The sequence below is a fragment of the Diabrotica undecimpunctata genome, chromosome 1 (assembly GCF_040954645.1).
Source record: "Diabrotica undecimpunctata isolate CICGRU chromosome 1, icDiaUnde3, whole genome shotgun sequence".
NCBI lineage: Eukaryota > Metazoa > Arthropoda > Insecta > Coleoptera > Chrysomelidae > Diabrotica > Diabrotica undecimpunctata.
Window position 1 is genome coordinate 120,893,243 of NC_092803.1, and position 14,913 is coordinate 120,908,155.

Consider the following 14,913-nt stretch of genomic DNA (forward strand, 5'->3'; position numbering starts at 1 on the left):
GATATTTCAAAATTCTGTTTTAAAACAACAATGCGCGTATTAGTGAATGAAAACAAAAAATGACATTAGCTGTTACTATTTGTAGTTTTCAAAAAAGATTTAAATAAAATGCCAAGTACAACTTGCTTTTCTTTTGAATTTGTAAAAAATATAAAAATATACTAGTTTCAGGTTAATTTGGAGATGATATATGTGTCATTAAATTGAAAATTTAGCGTATTTATTAACATTAATACCCTCATTGTGGTACACCGTTGAATATGAGATAAAATGCCTTTCGTTTGACCTAACTTCACCCCATGATCCATTTATTTTTTTTTTCCATTGTAATGAAGCCACAGCTCCCGTGATGACGTCGCAGATCTTATGTATACATCAATTGATAGTATCATAGGTCCAATTGACATTTCTCAATTTTTAAATACAAATATTCATTACTTCCTGAATTATAGGCTGTTAAAAACACCTTGGAACACCCTATATATATATATATATATATATATATATATATATATATATATATATATATATATAGGGTGTTCTAATTTGAGTTTTAGGTTGATTTAATTAATAGCTAAAAATTTAGCATATTTATACGAGTTCTTGGATATGCCCAATTATTCCAAAATATTTGTAGATTGCTACCACTTTTATTTATTTTGTATCGTTCAAATATTTACTAAAATATAAAAACAAAAACGGCAAATTTGTATTCTATGTTGTATGGAAAAAAATGACATTTTGGCTTTTTTACTTTCCCATCTTTTGTCGTTTTTCTCGAGGGTCTACAACTTTTAACAGAAACCTCTTTTCAAGAGACCTTGTGGCTGTCTTCTTCTCAGAATATCTCTAAAAATTATGAGATTTTCTGATCTTCTTAATCGGGATTTGAACTTCGTCGAGGCTGTATTTTTTTGCAAAAATGTTCACGTCCATCCATTTTCCAAGGATTTATGTGATTAATGTAGTAGGAACTTCTTTTATCTCTTTCTCCTCTGAGTCAGATAGGGGTCCATCCATTCCAGCGTGATGTTATCGTCACTAGCTCCTGGCCCATATTATATAAATTAAAATTTATTTGCTCGTATACCGAGCAAAATTTGTTTCTTACAAAAATAGAACGCATTCTAAAACGGACATATAACGTGGTATGCTGTATAATAACTAAGATAATTGAAATTCAAAACTTGCACCAGATTGCAACATTCTTTGTGTTAAACCAGTCAAATAGGGATTATGATACGCCTAGCGTCAGATTACAATTTTCGAGATATGGCTTGTATTTTTTGTGGTTATTATGGTATTCTTATATATTTTATTTTCAGGAATTATTATGGGTGTGGGCTGCAGTATGCCGAGACCGCCTGAGCTTTTTACTGCCGATCATCCATTTTTGATAATGCTGACAATCAATGATCCAAATATCATACTATTTAAAGGACGAGTTTCCGCGTCGGTTATCTAAGTGTATTAATAAAGTGTCGACTTGTTCCATTTTTCATGTCTTTTTAAGTTCATTCCATATCTATGTAAGTTCTAGTAAAATAGTTAAATTTAAAAATATTTGTATGGATGATAATGAGATAATAAAACTGCAATGCAACCACATCTTTTAATTCTTTCAATTTTGTATACCAAATTCCCATTTGCTCGTGAACAAATTTTCTTGATTCATATTTTGTATAGGCTGGTATTATTACTTTAGTTTTTTATCTATTTTACAGTACTGTGTCTTGTATTCTGTCCCTGCCTTGGTTGGCTTGGAATATTATAAGCGATAAGTTTCGCTAAAACAGGTTATCATTATTTATTAACTCTTTCAACAACTTACAAAAACCCATCGTTTTTGCTAAATATTTTTTAAGCAATTCATACAAAACAAAGTTTATAATGTTTAACGCTTTAGAACACAGAGGGAAAAAATCGTTGGAGAGTTTACGAGCATACATACCATAACATTTTTAAATCGTCTTTAATTTTCTCACTAAAATATTATCTTGATCTTCTCAGCCTCTATTGTTTTCGACTTCCTTTATTCTGATAGAGCAAATACATGAAATTTCAATTTTCCACTATGAGAGTGAATGAACGACTTATTTTTGTGGGTATACATCTTTCCAGCTTAACATTTATGTACCTGAAAATTTAATAGTGTGATCGACCTGCGATCTCTTCGTCGACCATTTTCTATCCACTCCTCAATGTAGGTCTCTCCCAATTGTTTCCATCTTTCTCTAACTTGCGCCAATCTTTTCCACTGTTGGCCTGCCAATGCTTTATTATCTATCCATCTGTGTTGAGGTCTTTCCATGCTTGTCGTCCCCCTTGCTCTCCATTTTAGGATTCTCCGTGTCCACCTGTTATCATCATACCCGGCCAGCGAGATTTTATTTTTGTTATTTATTCCACGATATACCTGATCTTTGCTTTACACCTTATCTCAATGTGTCTGATCCTGCCTCTTAGTAATATTTCAAGCACGTTTCGATTTTTTGGCGAGGGCACGGTCTCCAACCCGTAGGTACAAATTGGTAGTATGCATGTTTTATACACCTTTTTCTTTAAGTTTATAGGAATGGAAGTGTATTTGTGGTTGTATTCTTCTTTTTATTTCAGCACCTGATTTGGTTTTTCCAGTTTGATGACGTGGCCAAAGCATACATAGTGTTCAACATTTTCTATGGTATGGTTTTGTATTGTTATATTTTGTCTGGTCCTGACTTATTATTCTTGTTTTAGTGAAGTTAGTGGTGTAGTTCATTTTTGAGCCTACTACTCCGAAACTTCATCTAATTGTTGTAGCGTTTCATTTAGTTCTTGGATATTATCTGCTATAAAATAATGTCATCTGCAAATCTCAAAAGGTTAATAATATATGATATTATAAAATATAATATAATTATAATAGATATAAAACGATTTTTTAAATTAATTTTACTATTAACAAAATATATAATATTCCGTAGGCAATTTTATTGAAATTCCTACTAATCCTGTATTGCTACCTTACCATAAAATATTGCAGGAGTCAAATTCCTTATTTCAGTTATTTTGAATTTTTTGGTGTAATAATCATTTTCACTTTTTTGTATTGTCATTCATTTTCCAAGGATTTCTGTGATTAATGAAGTAGGAACATCTTGTATTCTTCCTCCTCTGAGTCACATCCATTCTAGCGTGACGTTCATCTTTCTCCAGTTCCGCTTGTGATCACAAATTTTTCCAACGGAGCTCATCGTTCTTTAAAAAAAAATCCTGCCAAGCTTTGTCAATGAGCAATAGAGAGAGTTAAGAGAATGGAAAGAAAATTAGAGACTTATCAACCAAGGGAACAGGCAGGATTCCGAAAAAGTTACGGAACAAATGACCATCTACAAAATATAAAAACCCTAATAAAGAAAGCAGTGGAATACAATAAACCTCTAGTTCTAATATTTATCGATTTTCACAAAGCCTTTGACACAGTTGAGCTAAGCAAAATATTACAGGCGCTTAAAGAATGCAGGCTAGATTATAGATATACTAAATTATTGTACAAAATATACCTGCAGGCAACAACCACTGTCAGATTACATACTAACAGTAATCGCATAAAAATAGAACGGGGGTTAGACAAGGAGACCTAATGTCACCTAAACTTTTTAATACGGTGCTAGAACATGCTTTTAAGAATTTGGATTGTATGACAAAGGGAATAAAAATAGATGGAGAATATCTAAACAACTTACGTTTCGCCGATGATATACTTATAATAGCTGAAGATCTAGGTATGGCAAGAGAGATGGTACAGAAGTTCGTTGTGGCTACAGAAAGTGTAGGTTTAAATATAAATATCTCGAAAACAAAAATCATGACCAATTTGGTACCCAACCAGAACATCAGTATTGCTGGGAAAGAAATAGAACTCGTAGATAGATATAAATACCTGGGACATGAAATTATGATTGGCAGGGATAACCAGACTCATGAACTGAAGAGAAGAATCGGCCTTGGGTGGGCAGCATTTGGAAAACTGAGAGAAACTTTTAAAAGTGAGCTGCCCACATGTCTAAAGAGAAAGGTATTTGATCAGTGCGTCCTCCCAGTCTTGACGTATGGAGCAGAAACACTTACCTTAACAAAAGCAGCAGCTACCAAACTGAGAGTCACGCAGAGAAGAATGGAGCGGTCCATGTTAGGAATAACCAATGAAGACATCAGGAGAAGAACCGGAGTGACTGACATCATCGAGAAGATAGCCAAACTAAAATGGAGATGGGCAGGACACATAGCCAGAATGACAGATGGGCGATGAACAAAGAGGTTAGTGGAATGGAGGCCAAGGGAAGACAAGAGAAGCGTCGGTCGACCACCTACAAGATGGACTGACGATTTAAGAAGACTCAATAAAAACTGGATGAGAGCGGCGCAAGATAGACGGGGTTGGAAACATGAGGAAAAGGCCTATGTTCAGCAGTGGACTCTTGAGGCTGGATGATGATGAATAGAGAGTGTAAGGGATTTTTCCTAAACTCTGCCGAGTTAATTCTGTCTCGGGTGATACTTCAAATAAGACTTTGGTATAAAGTTTCTTGAAATCACTAATAACCTGCTTATCCATAAGCTGAGTAATGAGAGTGGTATTAGGTGAAAGAAAATTTATAGTAATGAAAATGTTAAACTAAGGCAAGACATAATGTTCAAGTTTGATGGATGACCGAGTGCGTTAGGAGAACAGGCTTAAGAATTAGCTTATTTTCAAAATGAGTTCAACAAAATTAAACAATTTAGCGAAATATTGGCTCTTTAACTCATTAATTAAGTATGTAAGTATGGCTATTTGATATCCACATAAAAGGTAGGCTGATATTTCTGGGTTTTATGTTTTTTAAATGCACCCGAGTTTTAAGACGGATACACCAGTAAATAATCATTGTTTGCATTGTCGGGTAGCATTGCCATAGAAGAATAGAGTTTTTCCGTCGTTGATTGTCTTAACTTCTGTCAATAACTTTTCTCCTTGTGTAAGATCGATCGTTTTTGGTATTATTTTTTAAAATAAATTAATATTATTATAATTAAAAAAAAATTAGACAATAAAGCTTTTAGTTCTTAAAACTCTCCAGGAAGTTTAACAAATTACTATGCACCAACTTTATCGTCACTAGCTCCAGGTCCATGTTACATAAATTACATAAAGTCGTATACTTAGCAAAGTTTGTTTCTAATTGTTCAAATAGAACGCATTCTAAAACAGACATATACCATGGTATACTCTAACTAAAATAAAATTGGCATTCAAAATTTGCAACAGGTTGCAACATCCTTTGTGTTAAACTAGTCAAATGGTGATTATAATACGCCTAGAGTCAGATTACATTTTCGAGGTATGCCTTGCATTTTTTGTGGTTATTTTGGAATTCTTATATATTTTATTTTCAGGAATCGTAGTGGGTCTGAGCCGCTGTATGCCGAGACCGCCTGAGGTTTTTACTGCTGATCATCCATTTTTGATTCTGCTAACAATCAATGATCCAAATATCATACTGTTTAAAGGACGAGTTTTCGCATCGATTATCTAAGTGTATTAAGAGATTGTTGAATTGTTCCATTTTTTATGTCGTTTTTCCACATCTATGTAAGTTTTAGTATGTTAGTTATGTTTAAAAATAGTTGTATGAAGGATAATGAGATAATATAAGCGCATTGCAACCACATCTATTTTTCTTTCAATTTTGTATACCAAATTCCCATTTGCTCGTGGACAAATTTTCTTGATTCATATTTTGTATAGGCTGATATTATTACTTTAGTTTTTTATCTATTTTACAGTACTGTGTCTTATATTCTGTTTCTGCCTTGTTTGGCTTGGAATATTATAAGCGATAAGTTTCGCTAAAACATGTTACCATTATTTATTGACCCTTTCAACAACGCGTTAACTAATCGTTTTTATTAAATTTGTAACACAAAACAGTTTAAGCAATTCATACAAAATAAAGTTAACAATGTTTAACGCTTTAGACCACAGAGTCGAAGAAACCGTTGTATAGTTTAAGTGCATACATATCATACCATTTTTCAATGTTCCCACTAAAATATTACCGAGATCTTCTCTGTCTATTATCGTTCTCTACTTCGTTTATTGTGTTGGGAAAATGGATGAAATTTTAATTTTCCACTATGAGAGTCAATGAACAACCCCTTTTTATGGGTTTCCCATCTTTCTAGTTTAAAATTTATGTACATGCGAATTTTATAGTGTGACATTTCTCTCTTCGTCAAGCATTCGTCGATCCACTCCTAAATGTAGGTTTCTTCCAATAGCTTTCATCTTTCTCTGTCTTGAGGCAGTCTATTCCACTAGTGGTTTGCCATTGCTCTCGGTCTCCCTTGGTCTCAATTCTTAGATTCCACTAGGTGTTCACCTGTCATCATCATACCGGATCAGCGTCATTTTATTTTTGTTATTTCTTCCAAAATATATCTTATCTTTGTTCTGCGCCCTATCTCAATGTTCATGATCTTCTTTCATAGTTATATTCCAAGTATGTTTCGTTCCATTGTTCTTTGCGTTGTTTAAGTTTTTAGAAAATTTCTTGGTGAGACCACGGTCTCCAACCCGTAGGTACAAATTGGTATTATGCATGTCGTATACACGTTTTTCTTTAAGTTTATAAGAATGGTGGTATTTTTTATAGTTGTCATGGCCGTAGACATCTTGTTCAATATTTTCTATGGTATAGTTTTGTGTTGTTATATTTTTCATTTTCCAAATATTTCTGTAATTAATCATGTAGGAACATATTTTATCTCTTTCTCCTCTGAGACCGATGGGACCCCATCTGTTCATCGTTCTTAATTTCCGCTTGTGATCACAAATTTTTCCAACGCAGCTCATCATTCTGTGGAAAAATTCCTGTCAAGCTTTGTCAATGAGCGATAGAGAGTGTAAGCGATTTTTCCTAAACTCTGCATAGTTAATTCTGTCTCGAACGTTACTTCAAATAAGACTTTAAGTCTAAAGTTTCTTGAAATCACCAAGGACCTGCTGATCCATAAGATGAGTAATCAGGCAAGACACAATCTTTAAGTTTGATGCATGAGCGAGTGCGTTAGAAGAACAGGCTTAAGAGTTTGCATATTTTCAAAACAAGTTCAAGAAAATTAAACAATTTAATGAAACATTGGTTCTTTGCCCAATTAATTTAATATTTAAGTCTGGCTATTTGATCACCACATAAAAGATAGCTAATATTTCCGTATTTTAAGTATTTTAAATGTCTCCGAGTTTTAAGAGTGATAGCTCAGTAAAGAATCATTTTTTGAAATTTCCGGTAGCATTGCCACAGAAGAAAAGAGTTAGTCCGTCGTTCATTGACTTAAATGCTGCCAATAACTTTTCTTCTTGTGTAGCATTGAACCTATTTGGTATTTTCTTTTAAAATAGATCAATATTATAATTAAAAAAAAAATAGACAATAAAGTGCTTAGTTCTTAAAACTTTACAGGATGTTTAAGAAATTGCTATGCAACTTTATCGTCACTAGCTCCTAGCCCATGTTATATAAATTAAGTCGTATGCAAAGCCAAATTTGTTTCTAATTGTTCAAATAGAACGCATTATAAAACAGACATATACCGTGGTATGCTCTACCTAAAATAAATTGACATTCAAAACTTGCAGTAGATTGCAACATATTTCGTGTTAAACCAGTCAAATGCCTTGCATTTTTGTGGTTTTTTTGGTAGTTTTCTTCTTCTTCTTAATCTGACACGGTTTACCTCTGCGACTTTTTTGGTTCTGGGTCGTTTTTCCTTTAATTTTCCCGATACATGTTGATTTTAGGACATACTGCTGCGACATACGAAAATTTATAGATACTGCTATTCGTTTTAATGAAATAGCTGAAAAATGATAAGAAAATACAAAATTGTCTGATAATAAATATAGGTCATTCAATGCGTCTGACAACTCGAATGTCGGAAAAACGACTTTGACGAAATTCATAGATAACCAGCTAATTGTTTCAGGAAACTTTCATTAACAGTAGCAAAAACAATTATTTTCTGTCTCTCTCGTATATATATATATATATATATATATATATATATATATATATAAATATATATATATATATATATAAATATATATATATATATATATATATATATATATATATAATAAACTTAATATGGCCAAATCTCATTAAATTGATGTTGTAACCATTTAATTTCATTTTCACTTTTCCAATTATTTTCTATCTCTCTCGTGGGTTAACCTTCCAATCGTATGTTGTTGTATCTTCTAAGCATGTGATTCTTAAGTGGTTAGCTGATTCTCTAATGGTTTAAAGAAGGTTTCGAGAAAAATATTTAGTAATATTTCTATGGTAGATATAATTGAGCATATCACAGCACTAGAAATCACACCAATAAACTTAGAACAGATATCCTAAGGTTTGAAATTGATGAAGCCATAAAACATCTTAAAATAAATAACTCTTCTTATTGCGATGATATTACAGCCGAGTTTTTACAAAACATGATTGAACCTGTTCTCCAATTAGATCATTCAGCATTTGAGATGAATCAGAGAGATCATTCAGCATTTTTAACTGTATTCAGGCTTACTTTTATTATTTTAATAAAGTAAGTTGTCAAAGTTTAATAACTTTGTTTGCTGTTAAATCGTCTGCTACCTCTTGCTTATACTACTTTTACAATATCTTATTGTAGATATGTTATTATGTTAATACAGATACATTTTTTATTCCAGGTTTGATGATGTGTAACCAATGCCTCGTAATAAATCCTTTTAAATTCGAAGTTATTGCGGATCATCCCTTTATAATTATAATCCAACGTCAAACAGGATACGAAAACACTTTTCTCTTTAAAGGGCGTGTTCTAGAACCACTCGAATCTTAACAACTATATTTATTGTTTTTTAAGATCTCAATAACGATATTTTTTTACTGCATATTTAATCATCATCATATTAGCGTCATGTTTTGGATAGGTAAACCACCAAAGTAACCGGTTTTTCGAAAGTAATACATTGGTAAAGATGAGCAAAAAAATGCAACACCTAGAAGGATAAATATTTTTTAAACATTTATTTATGGAAGTATAGATTATAATATTGTTAATATTTAATAACATTATAAACAAATTTACAACGTTATTTTAGTCACAAAGTTAGTAATAAGGGGCTCCTCCTTGATTTTCTATACACTCAGTTGCTCTATGGGGCATTGATCGAATTAAGTGTTCTATATCATATTACGAAATAGTTATCCAAATTCTTCTCATAGCATGCCACAGGTCTTCTAAGTTTGCTGGAAGACTTGGCAATCCATTTAGTTTTCGACCTACCATATCCCACACATGGTCGATGGGTGACAAATCGGTTGATCTTGATGGCCACTCCAAAGTCTCTGTACCAAATTCTTGTAAGAACTTCATGGTTTCACGGGCAATATTAGGTCTTGCGTTATCCTGTTAAAATATCGGATTTGGAATGGTTTGTAGTTAGAGATGTAAAACCGGTTACAGTACTTCACCAATATATCGTCGAGCTATCAGAGTACCGGTGATTGGAACTAGAGGTGATCTGCTTCCCAAACATATAGCAACCCATATCATAATGCTTAGTTGTCTTGCTGTATGACGTTTAACAGCGAAGTCTATATTTCGTCTCTCACCTTGAAAACGTCTTACACTTATGCACCCATCAGAGCCATCCAAGCAAAACCTAGATTCATCACTGAAGCACACAAAATTCCATTGGAAATTCCAGTTTTGCCTAACTTTGTACCATTCTAATCGTCAAGCCTTGTGCTATTGTTTCAAAGGTAACCTCAAAAGCGGCAAAAATCCTTTGCGAATTAGTTTCTACTATGATTGTTATATGGACTTTCACTAAACATTAAGAAAACAAAATGTATGATCTCTACATATAAATATATACATATATATATATATATATATATATATATATATATATATATATATATATATATATATATATATTATATATCTATATAAACCTAGAGCTAAGAAGAATAATACTATTACAAGAATTATTATTAGCTCAACAATCATCCGGGTTGAACCGCGTCGATTATTATTGCGCCGAGCTTTCGACCTCTTTCGAAGAGATTTTGTCAAATAGACAAAATTCTTAAATCAAGAGAAATACATAAAATACATATAAGAATTATCCGAGAAGCCATAGAAATTGAAAAAACGCCAAATTGTCTCAATAAAAAAGATGACGACATACGGTTAACTTCGACATGGAGACTCATAAAGAAAATATCGACTGCTCCATCCACCAATCCAAATCCTACTGTGAGAAATGTTCGCGCCAACCCCCACGCCAATCGCCACGCTAACCCCCACACCAAGCTTCACCCAAAACAGGTCACCATCGACAGTATAAATGAACCGTCATCTGTTCCCAGTGGCAGTAATGCATTGGTTAGTGATCAGTGTAGTAGTGTCTGGCGGTTCGGGAGACTGAATCCTCAGAAGTCCTGAAGAAGATATCGAAGAGGATGTCGAAAGCTCGGCGCAGTGATAATCGACGAGGTTCAACCCGGAGTACTGTTGAGTTTAATATTAATTCTTGTAATAGTATTAATCTTAGCTCTAGGTTTAATTGTACTCATTGCTTTATGCATTCGTTTTGTTAGTATTATACTTAATACTATTTATAACATCCTGGAACGGGCCCCAGTGGTAGTTTATTATAAATAACTTATACTAGAGAAATTTTAGTACTGTTACAATTGTTTTAATTTCATGAAGATAACGTTAACTATTACAATAAACCCATTTTTATTCCAGATATATCGATACGCCACCAGTGCCTCTTAATAAATCCTCTTAAATTTGAGGTTATTGCCGACCACCCCTTTATAATTATAATCCAAGGGCAAATTGGATACAACAAACTTGTTTTCTTTAAAGGGCGTATTCAAGAGCCACTAAACTCTTAAAAAAACATTGCACACTCATTGTTTTCTGTGATAGCAATCATGATATTGTTTTCTGTTATATATTTATTTATTTACATTTATTGTCATATTTTCGATAGGTAAACCAGTAACAATAAACTTTTTCTAATTTATCTGCAATTCAGTTAGTACGAAATTTAAAAAAAAATGAAATTGATATGTGCAAAATGAACTTGAAAAATGTCTTAAAAATAAAAGGAATTCACAGAGAACTCCTTTTTCTAAAGATGCCTAACTTATGGTGTTGGCGACCACATCGATCCATCTTATTCTATTTACTGCAGATCGAAATAGATCAGTTACCGTTAGATCAGTCCATTTTTTAAGATTCTTAGCGTGGATACACGTCTCCGTTCGGGACTCTCTTGCCCTCAATCTTGCCTTGTAGAATTAACTGTAGAATAATTCCTGTAACCGTTTTATGACATCTTCTGTGAGACTCCATCTTTCCACTCCGTAGAGGAGGACACTAAAGACGTCATATCTTATGTGTATATTGATACTTAAAGATAGGTTACAGAGAATATTTCTAAGACCTTTAAGAGAGCTTCTGAATTTTTTAATACAAGTTTTTATTTCATAACTGTGATCCCAGGTATCCTTAATATTGTAGCCCAGGTAACATATTTTCTCCACTCTTTCTAACGGTGTATCTTTGTAATTTAGGTGTTTTTGTTGGTGTTCTTACGAATGATCATTATTTTTTGTCTTTTTACAATTTAGTTTTTTTTTCTTTCTTTAGTTTTAGGCCATATTTACAAAATGTTTCTACATTTTCCATCATTATTTTGAGCCCCTGTGCACTATCTGCCAGCAATAATTTGTCGTCTGCATATCTACTATTGTTTATGAGTTGGCCATTTACCGTAATAACATCTTCTGATTCGTCTAAAATATTTTTAATATTTCTAAATTATTTCGTCTCTAAATTTCGTGTCTAAATATTGTTTTTAAGTCTATGTTATACAGTGCTGGTCACACTATGCATCCTTGTCGAACTCCTTTCCGGACTATGTAGGTCTCGCACAGTTCATTTTAGAATCGCATTGTTGCTTTTGTTGGAGATATAAGTTTGACATTAGTCCTATATCCTTACCTTGGATTTCTGATGTTTTTAGGATATCGATTACTTTCCTGTGCGGTATTTTATCGAGTATACGGGAGTACTTTAAGTATACGGCATATTAAACTAAGAGAACTCCTAGAAATATTTAAAATGTGTAAAATAGGAGATATTAATTGAAGGCAGTCTCTACATCTTGTAATAGGAGGAAATATTAAAGGAAAAGGCGAATGGAAAAAACTCTGGGTTAAAAATTGCAATCAATTCGACATGCATGAATATACACTCAGTATTACGAACCAAACACGGCACAATATGTCATAATATGGTCAACCTTCAGTAGTAGGTTAGGAGGTATATAAAGAAGGAAGAAGTAAGTTGTTTATCAATATTATTGTATTTAAGGGTATTTACAGTCATATTGACCATCTAGGACTCACTTAAAAACCGCTTTCTACTTATTTACAAGCAGTCAGAGATCTAAAATGGTTGCCGCTATTCATTTCGTCAAATATCTGCTTTTAACATTCGATGTGTTCCGACATGTATCATGGCATCTTTCTAATTCCTCTAAATCTTTTTTATTAATTCATTCTAAAATTAAAACTAAAATTGATACTACATTTGTGCAAATATAGTATTAGTACATTTAAACAACAAAAGCATTTCCTTTTCATTTTTATTACTTTTCGACAATCCTGATAATGGTTTACTTATTGTTCAATTACAATTCAGAAACATTCATTTTATATAATATTTTATGTTATAGTTTAACCATGAGCTGTAAAAGTCTTTATTATATTATTAAATAAATCATGTTTAAGTAAAAACAATAAAAAATATTGTTGTTTCTTTACACCCGTCCTCACATAGCAAACAAAACTGAACTCGAAATTCTAGAAAACATTTTTTTTTATTATCTGATACCCAAAATCTGCGCATAAGTGTTTTTTATGACAATTGTCGAATGACATGTAGGCTATTATCCCATTGAATCTTCTTTTTAATAAACTTAACTAATACTCTAGGATCTACACTTCTCTACTCTAAAACAAATTGCTCAGTTGAAGTCAAATGATAACCATATATATATATATATATATATATATATATATATATATATATATATATATATATATATATATATATATATATATATATATATATATATATATATATATATATATATATTTATATATATATACATGTATATGTATATATGTATACAGCTATACGCTTCCAGAGATGCTGAAGCTGTTTTCACTCGAAAATCCTTCTTGTGTGAGGGATCATCCCATTCTGGGTTTGGTTTTACAGTTTCTGGTGTGACTTCGCTTTTTCCACTACTTTTCTTCTTTCTCTTTAATTGTTCTTTCTATATTTCTAATTTCCATACTCCTTAAGTCTTCTTCCACTTGTATTCATCTCAGTTTAAGTCTGTCTCTGCTCCTTTACCTGGAGGTATCCATTCCGTTATAACTCTTAACGATTGCTCTTCTCATTATGTGTCCATACCATCTAATTTTTTTTGTGCTTTTATTGCTCTAACTATGTTCTATTGACCCATCCATTCTTGTATTTCGTGATTCATCCACATCGTTTTCCCTCTTTGGTCCCAGTATTCTTCTGATAATCTTCCTCTCAAAAACAATTGCTCTTCTTCTTTTGGTGTTAATGTAAATGTTTCTGAAGCATATACTAGTATTGGTCTTATGGTCGTTTTGTAGATTTTCATTTTTCTGTTTCGGCTTATCTTTTGATCTCTAAACATGATTTTATTTCCATAAACCGCGGTACTTCCCGCTTGAATTCTTTTTTTTTATATCCACACTTTTATTTCTTCTGTTCAGTAGTACTCCCAAATGTTTCAACCTCTTCGAAACTGTGTCTATGTCTGTCGAAACTGTCTGTATCTATTGTCATTTTGTGTCTTCTTTTGAAGGTTTTCTTTTGCCTTTTTATCTGTTGCTAGTATGGTTAAATCGTCAGCATATCCTATTATTTGTACTGCATTCTTGTTTACAGTTACTGCGTTTGACAGCTTTTTTATCATCTTGTCTAGTGATAGAATAAATAGTACCGTTAAGGGCGCATTTCCTTGTCTTACTCCATTTTTTGTTAAGTATATATATATATATATATATATATATATATATATATATATATATATATATATATATATATATATATTATATCGGTTGAAAACGTTCTACGTCTTCTGCTTCTACGTGGTTTCCATTTTATAATTTGTTTGGAGAGTCTTGTATCGGACATTCTTTATACGTGGCCTTAACAGATTAACCGTTTTATGTAGTGAAGTTATTTCTATTTTTTTTTTTTTTCGTGAGAAGAAAACAACAATACCTCTGCATATTTCTACAATCATTGCAAATAAAAGTTTGCAAGAACCATTTTAAATTCACTTTATTTAAGCATGAGTAATGGAATCCAAAAGTTTAAACGATTTGAAAGAAATGAATAGTTTTGAAAAAAATTATGGTTGTATTGAAAAAAAATATATTTGACATTTTTGAAAATACCATATTTTTTCAAAATAAGTACAAAACCATCGAAGACACGTAAAATTTGCTATATAACAGTATTTTCGGTAAAACATCCTAACTTTTTGTGTTTACAAACCTGTTTTTTAATACCTTAGTGTCTAGTATTAAAAACACGCAAGTTGCCAGGTAAGTTAGCACCTTTAATTACGCTAAAGACTTCGTAAAGCACGCTAAAATATACAGAATGTTTCACACAAACTGGAAGTAAAATTACATGCATTGTATAACATCACTACTTTGGTGATGATTATTTAGTCATCTTAAAATCATATTGACTTATCTC

The 14,913-nt window shown here is 32.2% G+C and overlaps 1 protein-coding gene across 29 annotated transcripts in view; it reads left to right on the plus strand.

Moving 5' to 3' along the window:
* Nucleotides 1-14,913, plus strand: part of LOC140431103 (leukocyte elastase inhibitor-like) — a 228,099-nt gene that overhangs the window by 85,942 nt on the left and 127,244 nt on the right. The window contains exon 4 of one of the 29 annotated variants that reach the window (XR_011949640.1): nucleotides 5,422-5,617. The exons of 24 other annotated variants lie outside the window; for them this stretch is intronic. Coding sequence is in view for 4 of the 5 variants with exons in the window: in XM_072519090.1 (XP_072375191.1) it covers nucleotides 10,834-10,985 (152 nt within the window). In the remaining variant the exon portion in view is untranslated. Of the gene's footprint in view, nucleotides 1-1,325; nucleotides 1,609-5,421; nucleotides 5,631-8,758; nucleotides 8,965-10,833; nucleotides 12,825-14,913 lie in introns of those variants that run through there. 4 more of the 29 variants (XM_072519090.1, XM_072519086.1, XM_072519135.1 and 1 more) reach the window with 4 other exon arrangements.